Source organism: Lepisosteus platostomus, chromosome 10 (assembly GCF_059453375.1).
Source record: "Lepisosteus platostomus isolate fLepPlt1 chromosome 10, fLepPlt1.hap1, whole genome shotgun sequence".
Lineage (NCBI taxonomy): Eukaryota > Metazoa > Chordata > Actinopteri > Semionotiformes > Lepisosteidae > Lepisosteus > Lepisosteus platostomus.
The window spans coordinates 16,107,540-16,128,418 of NC_142620.1; the positions used below are offsets into that span (position 1 = coordinate 16,107,540).

The 20,879-nt window shown below is 36.3% G+C and overlaps 1 protein-coding gene across 2 annotated transcripts in view; it reads left to right on the forward strand.

The window, feature by feature from the left end:
• The first annotated feature begins 3,416 nt into the window (after positions 1-3,416).
• Positions 3,417-20,879, forward strand: part of LOC148653429 (formin) — a 144,818-nt gene continuing 127,355 nt past the window's right edge. Inside the window, exons 1-2 of one of the 2 annotated variants that reach the window (XM_088648416.1) lie at positions 3,417-3,505; positions 7,828-9,879. In XM_088648416.1, the coding sequence (XP_088504542.1) occupies positions 7,950-9,879 (1,930 nt within the window). In that variant the 5' untranslated portion in view covers positions 3,417-3,505; positions 7,828-7,949. The remainder of the gene's footprint in view (positions 3,506-7,827; positions 9,880-20,879) is intronic. The other variant, XM_088648417.1, reaches the window with a different exon arrangement.

A 20,879-nucleotide genomic window follows, 5' to 3' on the forward strand; every position in this document is an offset into this window, starting at 1 on the left:
AGATCATTAATTATCTCATCTAACAAACACCATCATTATTGCAGTCAGATGATCTCCAAGGTAAAAATTTCATTTGAAGCACAATTTTAGGAGCAGTAAAATCTCTTACCTACCCAACCCAAAAATAAAACAATTGATATTTAAAGTTGTTCATTTATAATAGATATAAGCCATAAAACTTTTAACATATACAGATGGAAAAAAGAAACACAACATTTACTGGAATGAGAATACTATAGTTATAGCTTATGTACTTTCACAAAAAGTTGTCAATTTTTTTTAAACCCACTGACCAGCAATACAGCTTGTGCAGTTAGGCATTGCAACTTGCCAATCACATGAAAGCTCGTTAAGTACACTTTCACCCAACAAGGTCAAGGTGGAACAATGCCTGATCAGGTCACCTTTAAAAACACCTTAATTCAAAGCTTAGGTCACTGCGAGAAAAAAGGCCGCACTTAGTCAGTTTTCTGTGCATTCCATAATGCATCGCATGTCACCAGAAGCAAGGGAGAGGGCCATTGGTGTGCTGCAGGCAGGCATGTCATGTGCCAGCATTGCCAGACACTATGGAGTGAGCCGCTTCACTGTGTCCCGACTGCAGAGAAGGTTTCAGCAGACCGGCAGGACAGATGACCATCCAAGATCCAGTCGCCCTCGAGTGACCACACCAGAGCAGGACTGACACATTAGACTGGTCCATCTGAGAGATCGTTTCAGATCTGCCACCCGTACTACTGCTGAAACTGCAGGCAGACACAATGTCTGCATCAGTGACAGGACAGGTCCTCTTCACAGATGAGTCTGTCTTCAGCCTGTCATGCCCCACACTTTATCTCGCAAACGCCGTTCCATCCCTGTCACACCCCACACTCTCCCTCGCAAACGACGTTGCATTCCCAGAACCACTGTTTCACAATCTCATTCCTGATTGAACCCATCACATTCTCACATGTACCGGATTCCTCAAATTCTCACTCCCTAACCAATTATCCAACCACATCCCTTTCCTTTCAGTATTTAAACTCCCCTCACACACCTTCCCACACTCACTAGTGAGAAGCCTCTTGTAGTATTCTCCAGTGTGTGTTTCCAAGCCTTTTGACTGATCTCCGTATTGTGTGAGTCTGGGACCTGGAAGTGCCTGGTCCCGTTAAGGTTTTAATCTCTGTTCCTGTTCCCCTTCTGCTGATTCAGACCTGGTTCATGTTTTTTAATCCCTTGTTGGATGGATCACCTGGCCATGGACTATCTTGTATTTTTGGATTGTTTTCCCCAGACTCACTCCCCTGGACACCCCCCGTTTTCATCCCTGTATTCCTGCATGATCTTTTTCCTAGTGTTTCCTCACTTTTCCCTGGATCGTGTCGTCCGCATAGGGTCTGAAAGAACTGTTTGTTACACAGCCTGTTCCACACAGATGGGAGGAGGTGTTGCGTTTCTTTTTTCCCATCAGTATATATAACTTCTTGTGCAATTCTTAGAAGCATCTTGAAACACACAAAACAAAATGTAAATTCAACTTTCTCCTAAATAATGTATAAGAACCTTTTTAAAATATTTCTAAGACAACTTCCACATACTGTATCTGAATTTTTCCTTGAATATTCTTCTCACAGCCTGAATACTTTCAATAGTATTACACTGCATTGGGGTAAAATAATCTATTTCATTTATAAAAAATGACAAGTTAACTATGCTTAGCACACAAATATTAAATATTAATCAGCATTTGTGATGACACAGCATGAAGGAGAACTTTTTTGAATGTATTGTGAGTTCTGCCTCCTGGTGATGGTGCATTCACTGCTATTATCTCTCAGCCACTCTCAGTGACCAATACACGTGGACACCTGTTAATTCCTGAGGGCAGTAAACTCCTGTGAGCTTACAACCCTGCCATCCTGCCCTTTCATTCTCCACTCCAACAACACGCCTATAAGGGACCGAGGGATGACCTTCTAGTATAGTTTCTAATATTAATTGTCAATACTTCAACAACAGAATTAAAAAGAAATTGTCAATTAAATTAATATTCCTAATATCCCCACAACCTTCAACTGCACTTACTGTACATAAGCAAAATATATTCCATCATAAACAGTATGTCCTATGAGGCTGTTGTATAATACAGAAAGCTGTGCTTTATCATTTAACTTATAAAGAAACAATGCATTAATGAAACCTGCATTATTGCCTAAAACAAAATGAATACAAATAAAACAGCCATTTATATTATTTTAAAAAGTACTTTTGTTTAGTACTGCATGGTAAATAACAGCACACTAAAAATACATTTTACTAACTTACAAAAAAGGTTTTCAGTCAGAGATCCACTTCAGTACTTAAGACATATTAAATTCTGCTTTCTAGCCCATCTGTCACACAGTTAAAAATGTAGGGCACAGTGACCATGCTTGGTCTACATTGGAAGCCCACAGTAATCGCAGAGTCGTTAGCTGTTCATCTGTGCTCAGATGCATAATCTGCTTTTCATGTGCACATCAGTCATGATGAATCTAACTTGCTTAATGTTTAGTTGAAGCTTACACAATTATAGACATTTCAAGGACTCACCAAGTTCGGGAACAACATAGTTTATTCATAGAAATGTAAAAGCTCTTCTGTTCCTATGTTTAAACATATTATTAACACTGTTCTGTGTTTAAAAATATCCATATGGCCTAATGCTAAAGTGTATCATGTGAATTTGCCTGTTACATTCAATTATATCAAATAATATCTAATAGAAATTTAATAAAGATAATGGTATAAAATTCACAAAATGACCCACACTAATATTTATCCAGAATGTGAAATAAAGTCAATTTTAATTATTTTTAATGTCAATGAAGCAGTGAATGAAGACCATTCCGTAATTTCAATTTTTAACTATAATGTATGGTCACCTGTCTGTAAGAAGCACACCTAGAGGAAAATGAAAATATTCCCAGAACGACATCTGTATGCATGAGACTGATCGTGTTTAAATGCACAATCTCTTTGAACTAAATGAGAGGCACTGCATTTGTGCGCTCGGTTTGCACAGCTAGCCCGGCTTTTAAAATAAACTGATTCTCTTGTGTTTGACTTTGTAAAACCCATTGAGTGGGCTCTGGTGAGCAAACAAATCCCACCTCACAACTACATTTCTAAGAACCGTTTTACTTTCTTTTTTTCTTTTTCGAAATCATAGATCTCTCTCTAAAGCCCAGGCCTCTTGTCATTTTATATACCATAAACGTACATACATTTCTTTTTCATTTTTCTTTTCAGTATACCTGAGAAGCCGCAGACAAAATCTGTCCATTCCCTCCCTATGTGTACTCTGGGTCAGGATTTTCTTGCCTTTCACCAATCAGAGCAGCCTAATGAACCGCTGGGGCTCCGGAGTGGCTCCTTCGTTTGCCAGTCAACAGACTGCCCTCAGAGAGCCAGCAGCCAAGATTTCCCTGGGAATGAAAGATAGCGGGGTGAGAAAATATAGAGGGTGCAGCAGATATTTGTAAGTATATTGCCTGTATCCCCTTATAAATGAAAGTTTGCGGGATGTAGAGTTTAAATAAACTGCCGCTTGATAATGTTGTAGCCTGCATGTTCGGAAACAAATCATCCTAACGCTGATGTGTATAGCGAAAAAGACAGATATAAAGTTAATATTGAGTGTCATTCCAGGAATGAAATTGGTTACAATAAATGTAAAGAGTTTTCCCCGTAGAGATACAGAGCGAATACTTAAATATTGCTGTAGATTATTCTGGCATTCGTACAGGAGCTTTAAAGGGGCCAGTACACAGCTACTGTAGATGTCCTAGACATCTAGACTGAGCATAATTTGCGTCTTGTGATGTTTACTCAGTCAATAATGCAACGAGAAAAACGAGATTGTAGCGGAAAGAGTTAGTGTTCGTATATTATTTTTCTTTTACTATTTCTTTTACTATTGCTACTTTTAAATATAATTTGATATTATAGTTATATGACTTAAATTTTAAGCACAGTAAATAGTTAAGCACAATGCAAGAGATGTAAACACATTTATTCCTAGCAACTTGTATGTGAAAAGCTATCCTCAATTTAAAAATATCCCCTCAACTACAGTATGTGCGAAACTTATTGTGCTTGTTTCCTTCTTGTCTAACTTGATCATCATATTACTACAACTGTGAAGGTCGGAGGTCAATACAGCTGCAACATTAATGAACCACGTCACGCCAGAAAAAAAAATGTATGGCGTATATGAAGATTATGCCGTAATAACCCTAATTATAGGGGTTTGATTGCTGAAATAAAATGATCGCAATAAATTTTTATTGCTACCAAATAGGCCTCGATAAGCACAAATGTCTAACACAAATTATCAACGACCAAGTGAAGCTGAATATTTTTAAAATCTTATATTTTTTATTATATCAGCACACTCAAGCACTTAGACACTACCTGTGGCTTTCGGCTAATTGCTACTAAAATAAAAATGCCCTACATTTAATCTGTGGTTATTTGATTGATGTTAAAGTCTATAATTGTAGGGTAGATTATCTGATTCATTTGTGCGCACTGAGTGGAATACAGTATGTAGTTTAAACTGAATAGTGAACCAAGACAAAACCTCCTAGATTCTGTTGGATGTACAGTTCGTTTGGTAGTTATAATACTACAGTATTTGTGATCAATATATAATCACTCTTTGTGATTTTTTTTTGTGGTTGCAGATCTTTTAAGATGGAAATTGGAGACAGTGTAAGAAAAACAAGGCACCTACTGTACAGTATACAGTACATTAAATGCAGTTCATGGATTCTGTTTCAAATAATATGTTAATTCAGTATTCTTTCTATCTTCACATTTGCACATACTGTAGAGCTGAACATTGAAATACTGTACAATTGACAAGATTAGCTCTTGATGCATTTTGGGTTTGGAATAAACTTATATTTAATAATGGCACCTCTAAATTAATTATTCCTCATATTGTAATAGAATTAGGTATTTTTGTATTTGTTTTTGTAGGTCTTTTAGATTTGCCCTTGGTTTTTGACCTAGGTGAATATTACAATCATTTGATTAACCAGAGATTAGGTTTATTATTTCATTCTTCTTCCAGGAGTTGATGATGTGACTATAACAGGAGTTTCTATTTTTAGAGGAGGCTTCAGTTCATGGATATTGCATTCACAGTGTGTAGTGTAAATCACTTGTGAAGGATCTGTGTAATGCTTGGGGCAAAGAAACTCAAGCCAATAGTTTTGGCTACTAGCAGGCTAAACTGCAGCAAAATATGCTTTTGACTTATTTTTGTCTGCAGATGGCAGATGAGCTACTAGCTTGGTTTGAAAAACAGAGAACAAATATACTCCCCCCTCATTGCATACAGTACCCCTTTCCGAACACACTTTTTAATGTTTCAACCATCTGTAATTTTAGATAATCTTTTATGTAACCTTCAGGTAACACCAAGGCTTTCCGGTATATGTTCTCAATAGAAGGATTTGTGTCCAGTATGGAACAAAATCAGTATGTGCTTCAATGTTCATTTTCTGCTGCTATGAATAGTTACATTGCTCATTTTATCTTATTAAGGTGCTTTAGTCCATCAGAGAAATGAATGATAAACACACGATGTGGCTCAAAGGGCTTTAGAATTTATCTGAATGATATTTCAAAGATTAATTTTTCCAGAGAATTATGTTTTATTTTACAGTATATCACAAACCACACAATCAACAGTTTTCAGTAATATACATTTTAGATATGTTTTTAGGATACTGTATCTAAGGCTTGTTACATGCATTACATACAGTATCATTCAATACAAGGATTATTGTCAAAAGCATTAACATGTAACACTTGTTCCTCATTATCTGAAATAGCAAATGCTTGTGAAATACAAGCAAATGCTTGTGAACCAGTGTATATGCAATAATCAGCCATTAATTAGCCACAAATCTAATCACTTATGTGTTTTGAAATACATTCAGTATCACTTCATAAAATGTCCATTAAAATACTCATGATATTAAAAGAATAAACAGAAAGGATATATGTATTCAATTTATTTTCAATCATGTACTCATGTACAACACTTTTGCCATTAGCTTCTTTGTTTGTATTTTATTTCTTGACAGAACTAAGTGTTGTCTCTGGCAAATGTGGTCACCAGTAGATGTTGAAAGGCTTACTCGACGGAAGTCATTAAAGGAAGGAAAGCTTTCTTTGTGCAGACTGCCATTTCCATTCTACTGTCTGTAATTTAAGTTGTGACTTCTGATGTGTGATAAGCTTGTTAGCAAAGTCTTATTCAGTGATAAATCCGATTGTGAGAATATCAGCTTAACAGCCCATAGTTCATTAGGGTGGTAAGGTAAATATGGCAGCTGTAGTTTAAGAAAAGTACTGTTTTGCATTTTTTTAAATTTATTAAAGTAATAATGACCTTCTTCAAGCAAAGCTACATGTTTTCTATTAAGAATTAAATTTTAAATTGATTGTAATATATGTGTGAAGTTTTGAAAAATATTCATACTTTGGTACTATACTTTGCTTCTCAATTAGAATGAGACAAAATCTTACCACTTTTGGTGAAATATATTGTAACACATCTAAAAAAACTCCAGTGTTACGGAGCAAAATTTCAAGGTTGAACAGTATCTGTGTGCAGAAACCACTGAAGAGTGAAGAAAAGAGTTATTGCACTTTAAAACGTGTAATTAACATCTCATTATGAATTACCTTATAAATGCAGCATGATTCTTCAAGTTAGAACAATTTTATTAGGGTAAGCAGACAGATAATGTTTGGCGCCTTTGATAACTAACTCTAAATTGCCTTTCATTGTCTCACAGAAACAATACCAGTACATCTGACTTTTTTCTGAACTCACATGGTTATACTGTATTTGTTTGGTAAATCAAAAAGTTACCATTTCACTAAACACTCTGGTAAACAAAACCCTTCAGTAAACAACCGGACAATGATGAAAGATTTTGTTTACTTTCTTTATATATCAAAATGCAGATGGAAACTTCCTGTGCTGTAATTATTGTTTTGCCTTTGGAGTTTGTATGACCATAATAGATGTTTCTATATTTTGCAGCTAGGTTTCGTTTCCTATCCAAGAGTTTTTAATACCTTTGAAACACATTGAGCCTATGCTTTTGGATTCCATCATGTACAGTTTGTGGGGAGAAGTATAGTAATTGTACATTCCTAACCTTACAGTAAAAGTAAAAACTTACTGTGACTTGAAATTTGTTTTCTTATGGTATAAGTGTATGGGAAATTAATGTCTCGAGTTTTCACATACTGTAAGTGTAGTTGTTGTTACAAATATTAACCAGAGTTCCCTAGTAGTATTGATAGTAGATTATAATAACACATTTGTCAAGATATTTGTTTAATAAGAGAAATAGTTATAACAAAACAAGAGCTTGAGATATTACTGAATTTCTGTTATGACTAGATCTGATTATGATGAAAGGTGAAGTAAAACATATTAGTAAAGATTTATTCCACACAAAATGGTAGAAAGAAGAAAACAACAAAGGCTCCACTGAAGAAGGTTCCATAGCTGAAACATGGCTTTTTCTTCTTACTATATTTCTGTGTGGAATTAACCATTAATTGTTTCTTTGCAGCCAGTGCACACTGAGGCAGCTCCCTGCTCTAAAGTATGATACAGTATATGTTGTATATTGTGCATACAAAATATTTTTTTTTAAATGTGGAATACGTTAACATAATCAACTTAAATTGTACTGTACTGTATGTGGAAGTTTTATTAAGCATTTGCTTCGGAGAGGCTTAGTAACTGCTGCTTCTTTTTGACAGGAGTTCAGTTGCCCAGAAGATGAAGACCAAGCACTTTTTGGCTTTTCCTCTGCATCGTGCACTGTGCCAGCAGGCAGGCCTTTGGAAGACTGACCACTTAATTTAAGTGCTTGAATAATTAGATGAAACTCATAATGGAAGGCACTCACACCGTCCACCAACTGCATAAACCCATCAAAGAACGCTGCCACATCAGCTTGTACTTTCCAAGGGGAAGAAGCAAAGGATTTAAGTATAAGGGCAGTGCTTCAAACCGAGACTGGCTCGTGAATTGCTATGACCAGGAAAAGGAGGAGCCCGGGGGAGCAAAACAGAAGGACCAGTCTTGTGAGAGGGCAGGAAATCATCTGAACTTCACTGCAACAAAGGGTGCTGTTACAGGGTTATACAGACTCACAGAACACCAGAGAGTACTGACTGATCTTTTCGCTCTATGTGCTAACTGCAAGCTCAGATTTAAAATGGGAAATCAGGATGCTAAACTTCAGGGCTACCTTGAAAGTAGTAGCCTTCCGGCTGAGGGAGAGGGGGATTTTTTAAGCAGCAGCGAACTGCAGCATTCTCTCCCACTGCCAACAGAGCGCAAGAAAGGCATCTCTAAGGGCAGAAAGTTAAAGAAGTTTGTTGGGAAGAAGGCTGACAGTGCAGAGGGGTTTCTGCAGAGCAGATTGAAGAGGAAGATGAACAGCACTGCTGAGGTTTCTTCTGTTTGTGTGTCTAAGGGAATCTCAATAGGAAAAGACAAGAAGACTCAGGGGAGCTCTTTTCCCAGCCAAGTTCCTAAAACATCAGTGACAGGTTCCTGCACAAGTGTGGCAAGTAGCGGTGTCCTTCTCGATGAAGAACTCTGCAGCGTGGAGAAGGAAGGCTGGGATTTTGTCGAAGACTCCTCTAGAAATTTTGAGTCGGACACAGACCTCTGCAGCGAACATTCGGAATATGACAATGAACTCCTCACTGGTTATAGAATGTCCATTAGCAGTAGTTTTCTAGAGGAAGTGCCAGATAACATCAGGACCATACAAGAACAGGTAGCTTGTGGATATGACACGGGTGTTCAAGATGAATGCCAACTTCCTGAGCTGGCAGGGTCTGTAGATGGATCACAAACAGGATTAACTCATCGAGTCTCTGCTTATTCCGGTCAAAATGTAGAAGATAAAGCAGAACTGGGTTTAAAAGTTGTTGCAAAATTACAGGATACTGCAGGAATTATACAAACGGTTTGTCAGAGGGATTCGAATGATATTAAAGACATAGAAGCTGTGAATGATATATTAACTTCTGTATTCAGTGCCTCAGAAGGTTCATTGCTATCTAAAGAAGATGTAATCCCTGTACCTGAATCAAATTCCTATCTGCTACTGGATGTACAGAATGAGGGAACCTTGGATAAGTGCATGGGAACCATTATTAAGTCTGATGAATCTTCAGGTTTCGTTGAAGTGGTTAATACAAGCATATACGGTGTTATCCGAAGTGACAGCTTTGATGAAACTGAGGAATGGAAGGCCCTGACAGAGAGCCAGTCTGACAAAAGAGAGGAAGGACACAGCAGCAGGCTTGCATTAAACACAGAGAGCAGCAACCCAGGACTGCTGAGGCTGCCTCTTCAGCATCAGGCTGATGTTTCAGCTTCAAGCACCAGCCTTAAATCAGAAGGGAAGAGTTCCCCTTCACCATCGTTAGCTTCTGTGGGTAACGTCTTCAACACATCCTACCCTGCCACCAACAATCTCCAGCGCATGTCGCCAGTGCCGTCCCCTTTATCCTCAAAGCTTTCAAGCCCCCAGCTCAACCACAGGATCTTACTTTTACCTCAGCAGTCATCAGAGGATGAGGAGGACATTACGCTTCCGAAACGCTACACAAAGCAGCTACCAGGTGCAAACATTTCCGTAGAGAAGGTTAAAGAGCTCGGTGCACAGAGCGCCACAACAGAGATCATTGACAAAAATGGGAACAAAAGAACCATAACACGTCTGGATTTGAACCTGACCAGGCAAAGTCAGGAATTTGGAAATGGCTCAAGTTCCCCCTTGCTTGCTACAGGTTAGTGACCTTCCTTCTCAATACAGCTTTGAGAAGTAATGCTTATTAACTCAAAGCATTTAAAGAGCTTTGTTACCAATAAGTATAAGATGTAAATGGTAAAATGAGCCACATTAAATAAATTAAAGCTAAAAACCAAAAATCTGTAAGTTTAAAAAAGTGAATGTCTCTTGCAAAAGCTCACATTGATGCACTTTTTTAGATGGTGGGTTCTGTAGTCCTAGCCTTCTAATCACTTGTTTGTCAGTTTGTCTGCAAGGTGTATACAGGCACATTATTCGTCCCCTCAGAGGTTAACCGGACTTTATAATAAAAGCAAGCAAATCATAAACTCTTTTAAAATGTATATTCTCATGTGGCTGTGCTAGCCTGAAGTGTTTTTGAACACACACATGCTAAGTGCGTTCTGATGTGCACATTGATTAATTCATTGTCAGTAGAGCCTGAAGGTGAAGGGGCCTATCTGGATGATTTTATTTCTTATTTAGACACTATTAGTCTCTCCTGCTTTGAATACGTGTCCCTTTTTAGTTTGTCTGGTGAAGAAGAGTTCACTGTATACAATATAAACCAACAGAGAATAACTGAAATATATAGTAGACTGTGAATATTATGCTGGGTGCCTGGCTTAATGCAACAGCAGGTCCTGTGGCACAGTGACATGTGGAAATACAAGTATAAAAACATGGTTGGTCAGTTTTGACAAAAATTACTCGATGTTTTTCATGACTGGCCAACCAACCTACCAACTGAATGCAAATTCCAAAATTTAACACTTCAAAGCAGCATTAATAGACAAGCACTAGATAGGCAAATCTGGCAAGCAGAAAGCTGTCATGGATGAAATGCTTTCAAGTTGCAGATGGGATGAGATTTTGATTTTATGTGGGTCTTAGAAATTAATGTTTGGCATTAATTGTTGAAAATGTGTATGACTTTCTTTTTAGAGGTTCATAACAAATTTCCGATAACAAAGTTATTTATATGCAACCAGTCATTATAGGGATACATTTAAAAAATAACAAAAATGGAATTGTACAGTATGTTTCTTATTGTATTTTGAAATGTCATTCTTTTATTTCTGAAACAATGAGCAAAATTGAAATATGCCCAGAATTAGTTTATAATTTTTAGTATTTCAATAATTCATGATGGAAAGGTTAAAGAGACCTTATAAACACTGTGCTACCAAGACACAGAGTATGAAACCTGTTTTTAATTGGTACGACTTCTCAGCAGGCTGAGTCTTGCCATTTCCATCATATGTCTGCTTGTTCTAGCATGTGACTTGCTGGTCAAAGCCAATCATTGAAGGGTAGCCAAGTGAAGTGAACTGGGATGAAGTAGGAGTGCCTGATTGATGCCTCATGTGGATTAGTTATTAACTGTTTCTTCAATGAAATACAGTTTTGAGATCTTTTTTGTGTCAGGCTCTCCATCACTAAATTGGCTTGAGAAACATGTCAGTGATGCCCGCTCAGGTGTGCGCTAAATTTCTCATCCTAGTCACCTCTAATTGAATGTGCATCCTTGGGAGCTGGAAGAGCAGAGGCAAAAGACAGATTTTCATTGGCTATCTAAGAGCAAATTGCAATACACATAAAGGATTAGGATTTATGGGAGGATAACATGAATTCATTGAAACATCTTAATAGAAGAGCCAATGTTTAAGCTTGTTAATAAGCTGTAACTCATTTTTCATTCATGATGTAAATCATAATCATACATATATCCTTTTTTGGGCTTAAACAGTACAGTTTATGTGATTAGATAAGATTATTTGCCTCCAACTGTTAACTAATGTAGCATACGCAAGAGTTTCTTCATTTTTTGATATGACCAATGAGGCAGGCGAATTCTTGAGCTAGGTAGTTTAGAGATTATTTGGCATGAAAATCTTAACAACCTGTAGTTCTTGAAGACTGCAACTGGCCATTCGTATCTTTATTAAACCAATTAACTTGTTAATTTGTTCAAAACTCACATGTTCTAAGTCTTTGCAGATTGATAAATTAAGTTGACCTGCTAAATTGTAGCTTTTCAGATCCCTATTATATTGCCAAAAGACAGGACACAAGTGGCCACAAGGCAACTGTGGGAATGCAAAACTAGTTAGAAAACAGCATACGTGTTAGGGATCATAACTGATGGTGGTTACCAAGGTCTTTCTGGCTGATGAGCAGCAGATGGAAGGACAGGGATAACACACTTTATAAAAGTCTGTTTTCAGAAGCTCAGCAGATTGCTTTGAAGTCTAAACATAAAAACGTTATCAAACTAGTCTTGCTTGGGAGAAAGAGGATAGTTTTAATCAACACAGTAAAAAACATAACAATCTAGTGAAAGTACCTCACTCAAGAGTACAGCACCAGATACCCCATTTGGAATAAAGTCCCTAACCATTATCATCATCATCATAATCATTATTATTATTATTATTATTATTATTATTATTATTATTATTATTATTATTGGCAGACGTGGGAAGATGAGCTAGAAACACAATATGCCTGTTGTTGCTGTGTTCTCTGAAGCTGAAACATGTTGTAGAGGTTTTATTTTTGAGTTTGCTTTTCTTGGATAATCAGAAAAGTTCCTCATAACTCTTACCAGTACCATTGAATGGATAATTTATTAAGTCCTTTTGAAACACTGGGGTGGATTTTACACCTGTGATTGTAAAAAAGGCTCTACAAATTGAAGGATGTCAGGAAAGATAAAAAATTAAGTGTAGGAAGGCATTCCTTAAACAACTGTTGCAACACACGGGGCCATGAACTGTAACTCTTTATTTCACTTTACAGTCAGCCAGCCTGGTGCTTTTCATAGCCGTGTTCCCTAATGACTTGTGATGCTGTTCTGTTTGTAATTGGTGAACCCTGAATAACTGCAATCTGTAAGTAAAAACAGGGAAGAAAAACCAAACATACTAATGCGAATATAGCGATCCATTTTTTTTCTTCGCTGTTTCTTTCTAAAAAATAACCAAGAGACTAAATTAAGAAACAAAAACACAAAACAAAAATAGTGACCATGGGAAAAAAAGTGAAACAAAATGAGCCCCATCCAAAAGCAATTCATGATATTCTCTAAGCAAACCAAAGTCCTATTTTAGGGCAGCACCCGTTTAACCTCGGTAAACATGGCAACATTAAGGAATGTTAATGACAAGCATTTATATGTGTTCATTTCTTCACTTTAGTGTGGCATGAGGTCACCCTATGAGTTATTCTGCTTCTAGTTCTTTTTACCTTGAGTGAAAATCTGATTAGCATACAAATTCAAATCCTAATCTAAATCTAATTAGTCTCTATTAAGCATTGATGGAGTTTATTAACTCTCCCATGAATAATATTGAAGCTATTTAAGTATCTTTACAAAGTTCAAAACCTTATTTTTGTAAATGGAATTTGCAGTTTGAGTTTGCTCACACCAATGATGTCTGTGATTTGTATTTAACTAAAGTATTTTTTGCATTCAGGTCAGATGCAGTAACAGCACTGATATGCCTTTATTTAGACCCTATAGTTCTTTTATTGGCTTGGTTTTGTACACAGGCTGTTTGGACTTGCATAGCAGTATTAGGTATTTCAGAATAAAGATATGAAAGCAATTAATCCGATACACAAAAAACATTATAAGTTATTTAAAGTGTTTGTAACCACAATTTGGTAAGAAGTGTTGTTGGTTGTTTTAATTTGCTAAAAGTAATTATAATATTAAGAAAAGTTCTAAGTTGTGACTGCTGTGTATCCTATCAGAGAAAACCTTTAAATTGCAGTAGAATAGTTTATATATTATATCTAAACCAGGAAATAATTTGCTTGCAGTACATTGCTAACTTGCAGACTGTTATCCCCTTCAGTTCTTATTTGGCATTTGTGCATTTACTAATGAGACTGATCTGAGGATAATATTTTAATTTCAGTTTATTGTAATCAGACAATTTCAATTTTTTATATTTGCAATTTTATTTTACATTAATACTCTGTTATAACATTTTATCTTTCCTATCAACTTATGACCTACCATGTGATATACAGTAAATTGACTAAATTCCTCCATAGTTCAGATATTCTTTGTCTGTATCCCAATAGTGGGGAATATGTATCTCACTGTGTTTCTTGCAGTAATTGATTGCTTGGAAATACAAATACAGAGTTCCTCAACTTTCTCGTACATTAATTCTCTTCCTTTAATCTGACCAAGAAAATGCTTGACATACTGTATACAGTAGGTGGGATCAAAATTCATCTACCAGGAGCCGGACAAGTAGAAAAATGAGGAAGTACTTTAAAATTGAATTAGTGGAGACTTGGGGATGTCTGCTGCATGCAGAATCTTGAGATTAACCAGGGCTTCAGAGTTCACAAACCTCTTCTTTAAGTTAGCAATTTTTTCAGTTAGGGATTTTTATAGATTTAGTAGTCTGCACCTCAGTTTGAAGTCTGGTCTAAACAACAGACATATTATAGTTATAATATGAAGGTTTTCTTGTCCATAGGGTGCAGTGCCACCTACTGGTCCACAACCACCACTGAAATCAGTTAAGACTGTTTTGAGATGGTATTTTCTTGAACATCCTAAACTGCACAAGCTATACAAACATGAGGGAAATAACCCTATTTGGATCATGTATAAAAAGCACCATTCAAAAACAATTTCCACCTAAATTATTGAATGGATGGAGTACGTGGGGAACACATTTGACTGTTTAAATGCCCTTTTGACAATAAGAGTCACTTTTAGGAATTCACAAAGGGATTATGACTCCAACATAATTGAATGAATGGCAATAAAGTCAGAGGTACATCTGATATGCTTAGAGGTATGTAACAAGACTGTTTAGATATCTCAGAGGAGAGTGAGTGAAGGTCAATAAGTTACATCATTTCTCATTATACAGTGTGATGAGTGTTCTTAAAAAACTTTTGTTAATATGTAATCTCAGTTTACCAGTTCATACATAATGTATAGACCCATAAAATAAAAGTTAGATGGTATAGAAATTATTACTATATTGTACTAGCATAATAGATCAATAGACCATTTGTATAGGAACTCAATTGGATTGTTTTTGGGCAGTTAGTAAATAGACTGATGGCAGTACAGTATCATGTAATTCTTCTCCACATCTAAGAAGAAACATGAGGGATGATCTTATTTTACTGTATCTTATTCATTGTGCCTGTGTCATCTTAAAAGTACTTTTACAGTACTTCAATTAAAATTCATTTGATGTTCAATAATGCACTCTAGCCAGTTGCAAGAATAATTTGAATTTTTATTTATGGCTGTTCGAATACTGAACAAAGTGGAACCATGATTCATTAACTGCACACTTATTCATGCTGGTGAAGGTTTTTGTTTATGCTTAGCAAAACATCACGCATATTTTAACAGTTTCCTTACAAATATGGGAGTATTCTGTGTGGCACAAGGTAAAATGAAAAAAAAAAAGATTATTTTGATTACCATCTTTACCAAAAGGATTAAAGTTGTTAAGGGTTTGAGGTTACTTTAAAAGATGTAATTTATTTGCCAAATATGCTACAATTGTTACAGTAAGTAGAATTAGCCTTTTAACATCACAAATAACTGTAACAATCTGAACTTCATTTTATGAATTATTGGAAAATACTGTACTTTTCAAAAATAGCTCACCTGGTAAACCTGCTTTGCTGCTAAGAAGCCTTCAGTTACTGTACAATGTCCTGTAGCTTTTGGCCATAGAAAACTAAACAGCTTCATTTCCATGGTTAACACAACATGGTACAGTATCTCAGGATATGTGCTCTGCTGTGATTTGTCAGGTCTTATTTTACTGTAGTGCAATTACTACAAAATCCCCAAGCTACATTTTATAAAACCACTGTGTTTGGGTTCTGAAGTGTCTGAGGGACATGTTCAATAATTAATTACACTTGAAATGTTAATTAGGTTAAATTAAATAGCTTAAAATAACAACTAGGTCACCACAAAGCATATTCAATTGCCTGCACAACTCCAAATTTAATCCATGTCACTTTAATCACAGTTGTTGTCTGAATCCCTAGTGTTTCATGTGGAGCATTACTGGACTATGATGCTCACTGAAAAAGAAATGCCAAATCAAATTCCGTTGATATCTCTAACGTCTTGTCCTTTGGCAGCTCACATTTTCTATGGTCAGGCAACTCAGAACTGTATGTGTACAGTATATTATTTAGTTACAACATTTTAGATCTCCTTCACATGTTGATGCATGCATGTTGCTGCATTAGCTGAAATAGCTTTGATAGTTCACAACATCATGAGTAGATTATATATGCATCAAAAGTACACTTTATGCACTACATTTGCTCCGAAATTACCTTCAGAACCTCAAATAACAATTCATACAGTAGGTTCTTCACTATTTTTTTCTTCAAGCTTTCAGGAATATTTGTTCACACTGCAACATTTGGTTTCATAAAAAATGTAATTAAGGAATTTGTAAGTTTTATTACTTTAAAGTATTTTTCATGTAACTACAGCTTTGTCTCTATTCTTTTCTGTAAACAAAAATCTTAAGTCCAGAGTACTGTATATTGACCTTATGTAAGAGAATATTTGGTGACTTTCATTAGGTTGGGAAGCTGTACCGACATCAGATATTATTGTGATATTTAAAAAAAATATGAATGAATGCATACTGCAGATTATCAGTCTTGTCATGTGGTGAGTAATTCCTTAATTACATAAACAAATCAGCAGAATGGTCATATGAATCTCGTTACACTGAAGAACGAGTCAGTTGATATCTGCTTGGCAACCAACTGAAAGCATGCACTATTCCAGGAATTTATCTTGACATATTGTGTGTTTTAAAGGACAAGTATCTCCCTTCATGCATAATGTAGACCTTTTAAGGTTGTTTGGGAAAGAAACATCTGCTCTCAGTTTTTTTTGTCTATTACCGAGGTTTAGGAATTTACATTTTCTTAACACATTTTTAAAAGAAATGACTAATTCTCCCAAGTGATCTATCTGAGAACATTTCTTCATGTTGTATTCTGTTGTCATTCTGGATCTGTTTGTATCAGATCTAATTCATGATATATGTCTTATTATCACACGGCATTATACAAGAAGCTGACTGCATCCCACACCTTTCTAAAATATAATAATAATAATAATTATTATTATTATTATAATAATTATAATAATCATCGTCCCTGTCATCATCATCTTTATTTTTATATAGCTCCTTTTGAAAGTGTCTTTTTAAAGTGCTTTACAGAAAGAAAGAAAAACTATACAATGGGAGGAGGTAGCAGAATTCAAACAGATGCAGTGAGAGTTACAGAAGGAAAGCAAAGGGACAGACCAGTTAAATAAAGGCTCTTCTAAACTAGAAGGTTTTGAGTCTAGATCTGAAAGAAATTAGGGAAGCTGACTCCCGGATATCCTTAGGAATAGTGCTCCAGAGCTTTGGGCCATAGCAGCAGAAGGCCCTGTCACCCATGGAGTGGAGACAGGCTTGGGGGACAGAGAGGAGATCAGAATTAGATGAATGAAAGTTGGGAGGACATACTGTAAGTATGATAATAGTACTCAGATACGTATTGAGGCGCCAAGGCTTGTTCATTCTTATACTGTAAGTGAACATGAGAATTTTGAAATTGACACAAAACCACATAGGAAGCCAGTGCAAGGACTCCAGGATAGGAGTAATGTGATCACTTGCAATAGTTTACATTACTGTTTTACATTACTGTTACTCTAATATTTTTTTTAAATTATGTCAGTGTTTTAAGGTTGTAATAAAGTAAATTGTTAGCAAAGCCCATTTACGATGCAAAAGAGTTGTGAGGTACAGTATAGTACAGTATATGCAGTTGTTACAGTAGTACTGTAACTCAGGGTAGGAGTAGGAATGTCACTGCAAGCTGGCTGTTAAGATGTACAGTAATTATTAAATAGTTAAATTAAGGTTCAGACAATATTATCAGAAAGGATATACTGTAACAAAGCTGAAAAAGCATCATGTTTATTTTTTCCAAAGGCCTGTGATTGAATTGCATAAAGCATATTAGGTCTTTGGGGAAGTCTCAGCTCAGCCCTTTTGATACATGTCTTTAGCTATTTCTAAATTACATTAATTATTACTAACCTTATTTTCTAGTTTGCAGCTTTTACCTTTCTAGAGTCTTTAGAAATTTTAGGCTGCTCTATTTAGAAACTTTGGCTTTAGTAAATTTTTAGTGAAGGCCAAAGACAGTTTACTTGCCTTTCTTTGCTCAAATGTTTTTACTTGTAGGACAAGTGGTAGGTCAAATCAATTTCTTGAAATCTATTGCTCCACCTATCATCGACTGAGAATGTTTACAAAAATAAAAGTATTAATACCACAAGATAATAAATACCAAGATAAAAACACACCTTCAGTAGAATACTTACAGTATAAACGAAGAGGTTATTCTGCCCATCTAGCCCATTCACTCACACAGTTGACAATTCAGAGACACCAGCAGCCTAGACAGCCTTTCTTTGGAGAGTGGGAAGAACTCACAGGGAGATCATTCAAACTCCACACATAAGGTATCCCAGGCCAGAATCGATCCAATTCAGGACCAAGAGCAGTGAGGCAGCAGCACCACCATGTGGCCCATGTATTACACCACTTTTTCCAAAATGTATTTTTATATTGGACTCCTTGATAGTAAAGTCATTATTTTCTTGCATAACGTGTAGTTTTTGAAACAGCTAACGTTGGTTCAATGGGTGTAATTAATGTTCTTTTTTGCTTCATTAAATATCCATGCAGTCTTTTGGTGTTTATTTAATGCAGAGATGTGTTTTCATCTTAATGAAGACGAAAATTCATCCTAGCTGTTTTAAGATATGTGTTTATCTTATGTGGAGTACTGGACAGGGCTCTGCACTCTTCAGTCCATGTGTACAAATATAAATTGCAGTGGATGAGTATGCCAGTCAAATAAAGCAATTTCGATACTTCACAAAGTCCTAAAATATGTTTTTGGAACTGTAGGATAGGTTATCGGGTCAAATGATTGGACACACATTGGATAATAATAATAAGATAATATATGCTGTGCACAGTAATCTTAATTTCTTTTATAGAGTTTTGAAATCGTTAATGAATCTGCAAATTTCTGTGGATAAATCATCCCACGTATAGTAAAAAAGGCTGATTTTATTTTTTTCTTGTAATTTAAAATTATAATCTTCTATGTTACAGTATGTTGAAACGAAAACTAATTAAACAGTATTAACTATGCTTCCAGTGAATAGAAAGAAATTAAGAATAGAAACAGCATCAAACCATTCTTTCTATGCCATGTTGCAGGGATATTTTTTTATTTTATTGGACAGCTGCTATTTTCTATTATTTAGCTTCAAAGTTACTTTCATGTTATTTAGCATTTCTTGTCATTGGATTTTTGTGTGAAATGAAATCATCATGATTGGAGCTAAGGAACACTGCATTGTATAATACAGTATTATATGGTTTTTAAGTTTTATTTTAGGGGTGTCTGATCTCTTTTTTGTGGAGGATTTTAGTGCGAAAGATGCACACTACCATTTGAGTTCAGATAAAAAACATGAAATGTGCATAATTTATATATTTATAATACTTGTATACTACAATGTCCTTGAAAGATTTTTTTACAGTAAAATCTGAAAGGTAATATTTTAAAGCATGGAGCACAAATAATCACATAAGATGACATGGTATGCACATGGCCTGAGCTTGGGTGTGTTTAGATTGTATTTCCTCACAATAAAGGACTGCACAGTTTGTTGTCATTGATCCAATGAGGAAAGGGAAAAGAAAATCACTTTACAACAGGTGGCAGTTCCCCATGTATTAGTAAACTCTGATCAACGACGTACATACATGTTCCCAAGCTGATTAGTGTGTATACAGTAAGTGGCAAATACTGTAGTTGTGAGTATTGAAACAGTTAAAAAAAACACTATTGTTCCAACCCCCAAAAAGGCAAAAGTGACATGCCTGAATGATTACCACCCAGTAGCATTAACATCTGTGGTGATTAAATGTCTGGAGAAGCTGGTGTTGTCACACATCAACTCCTCCATCACAGAGTCCCTGGACCCCTTGCAGTTCGCCTACCAGAACAACAGATCAGTGGATGATGCTGTCTCCCTGGCTCTGCATACAGCCTTGGAACACCTGGACACTAAGAACTCGTATGTGAGAATGATGTTTGTGTACTATAGTTCAGCATTCAATTCCATCATACCCAGTCAACTGGTGACAAAGCTCAGGAGATTAGGTCTGTGAAACTCTGTCTGCAACTGGCTGCTGGACTTTCTTATCGAGAGACCACAGGTGGTGCGGATAGGCAATAAAACATCAACACCACTCACCCTGAGCACTGGAACCCCACAAGGCTGCTGTCTGAGTCCAAGGTTGTACTCCCTATTTACTCACGACTGCACAGCAAGACACAGCAACCACCGCATCATTAAGTTTGCAGATGACACCACTGTAATAGGACGGATCAGTGATTATGACGAGTCCACTTACAGGGATGAAGTTGTACAGCTGCTTAGGTGGTGTCATAGCAATAACCTGGACTTGAACATAAAGAAAACGAAAGAGCTAATAGTGGACTTTCAGAGACACAGGCCATACACTCACAGCCCGCTCAATATTGATGGAACGGAAGTGGAAACAGTCACCAGCTTTAGGTTTTTGGGAATTCACATCTCTAAAGATCTAACCTGGACTGTGAACACTGACTCTATCATGAAGAAGGCTCAGCAGCGCCTTTATTTCTTGAGGTGCCTCAAGCGATGGGGGATGCCAATATATGTGTTGGTGAACTTCTACCGCTGCACCATCGAGAGCGTCCTCACCAACGGGATCACCGTGTGGTATGGCAACACCTCTTCGCGAGAAAGAAAGGCACTGCAGAGAATGGTCAATATGGCCCAGAAGATCATCGGCTGCGGTCTCACCGAGATTAAACAGCTCTATGAGGACCGCT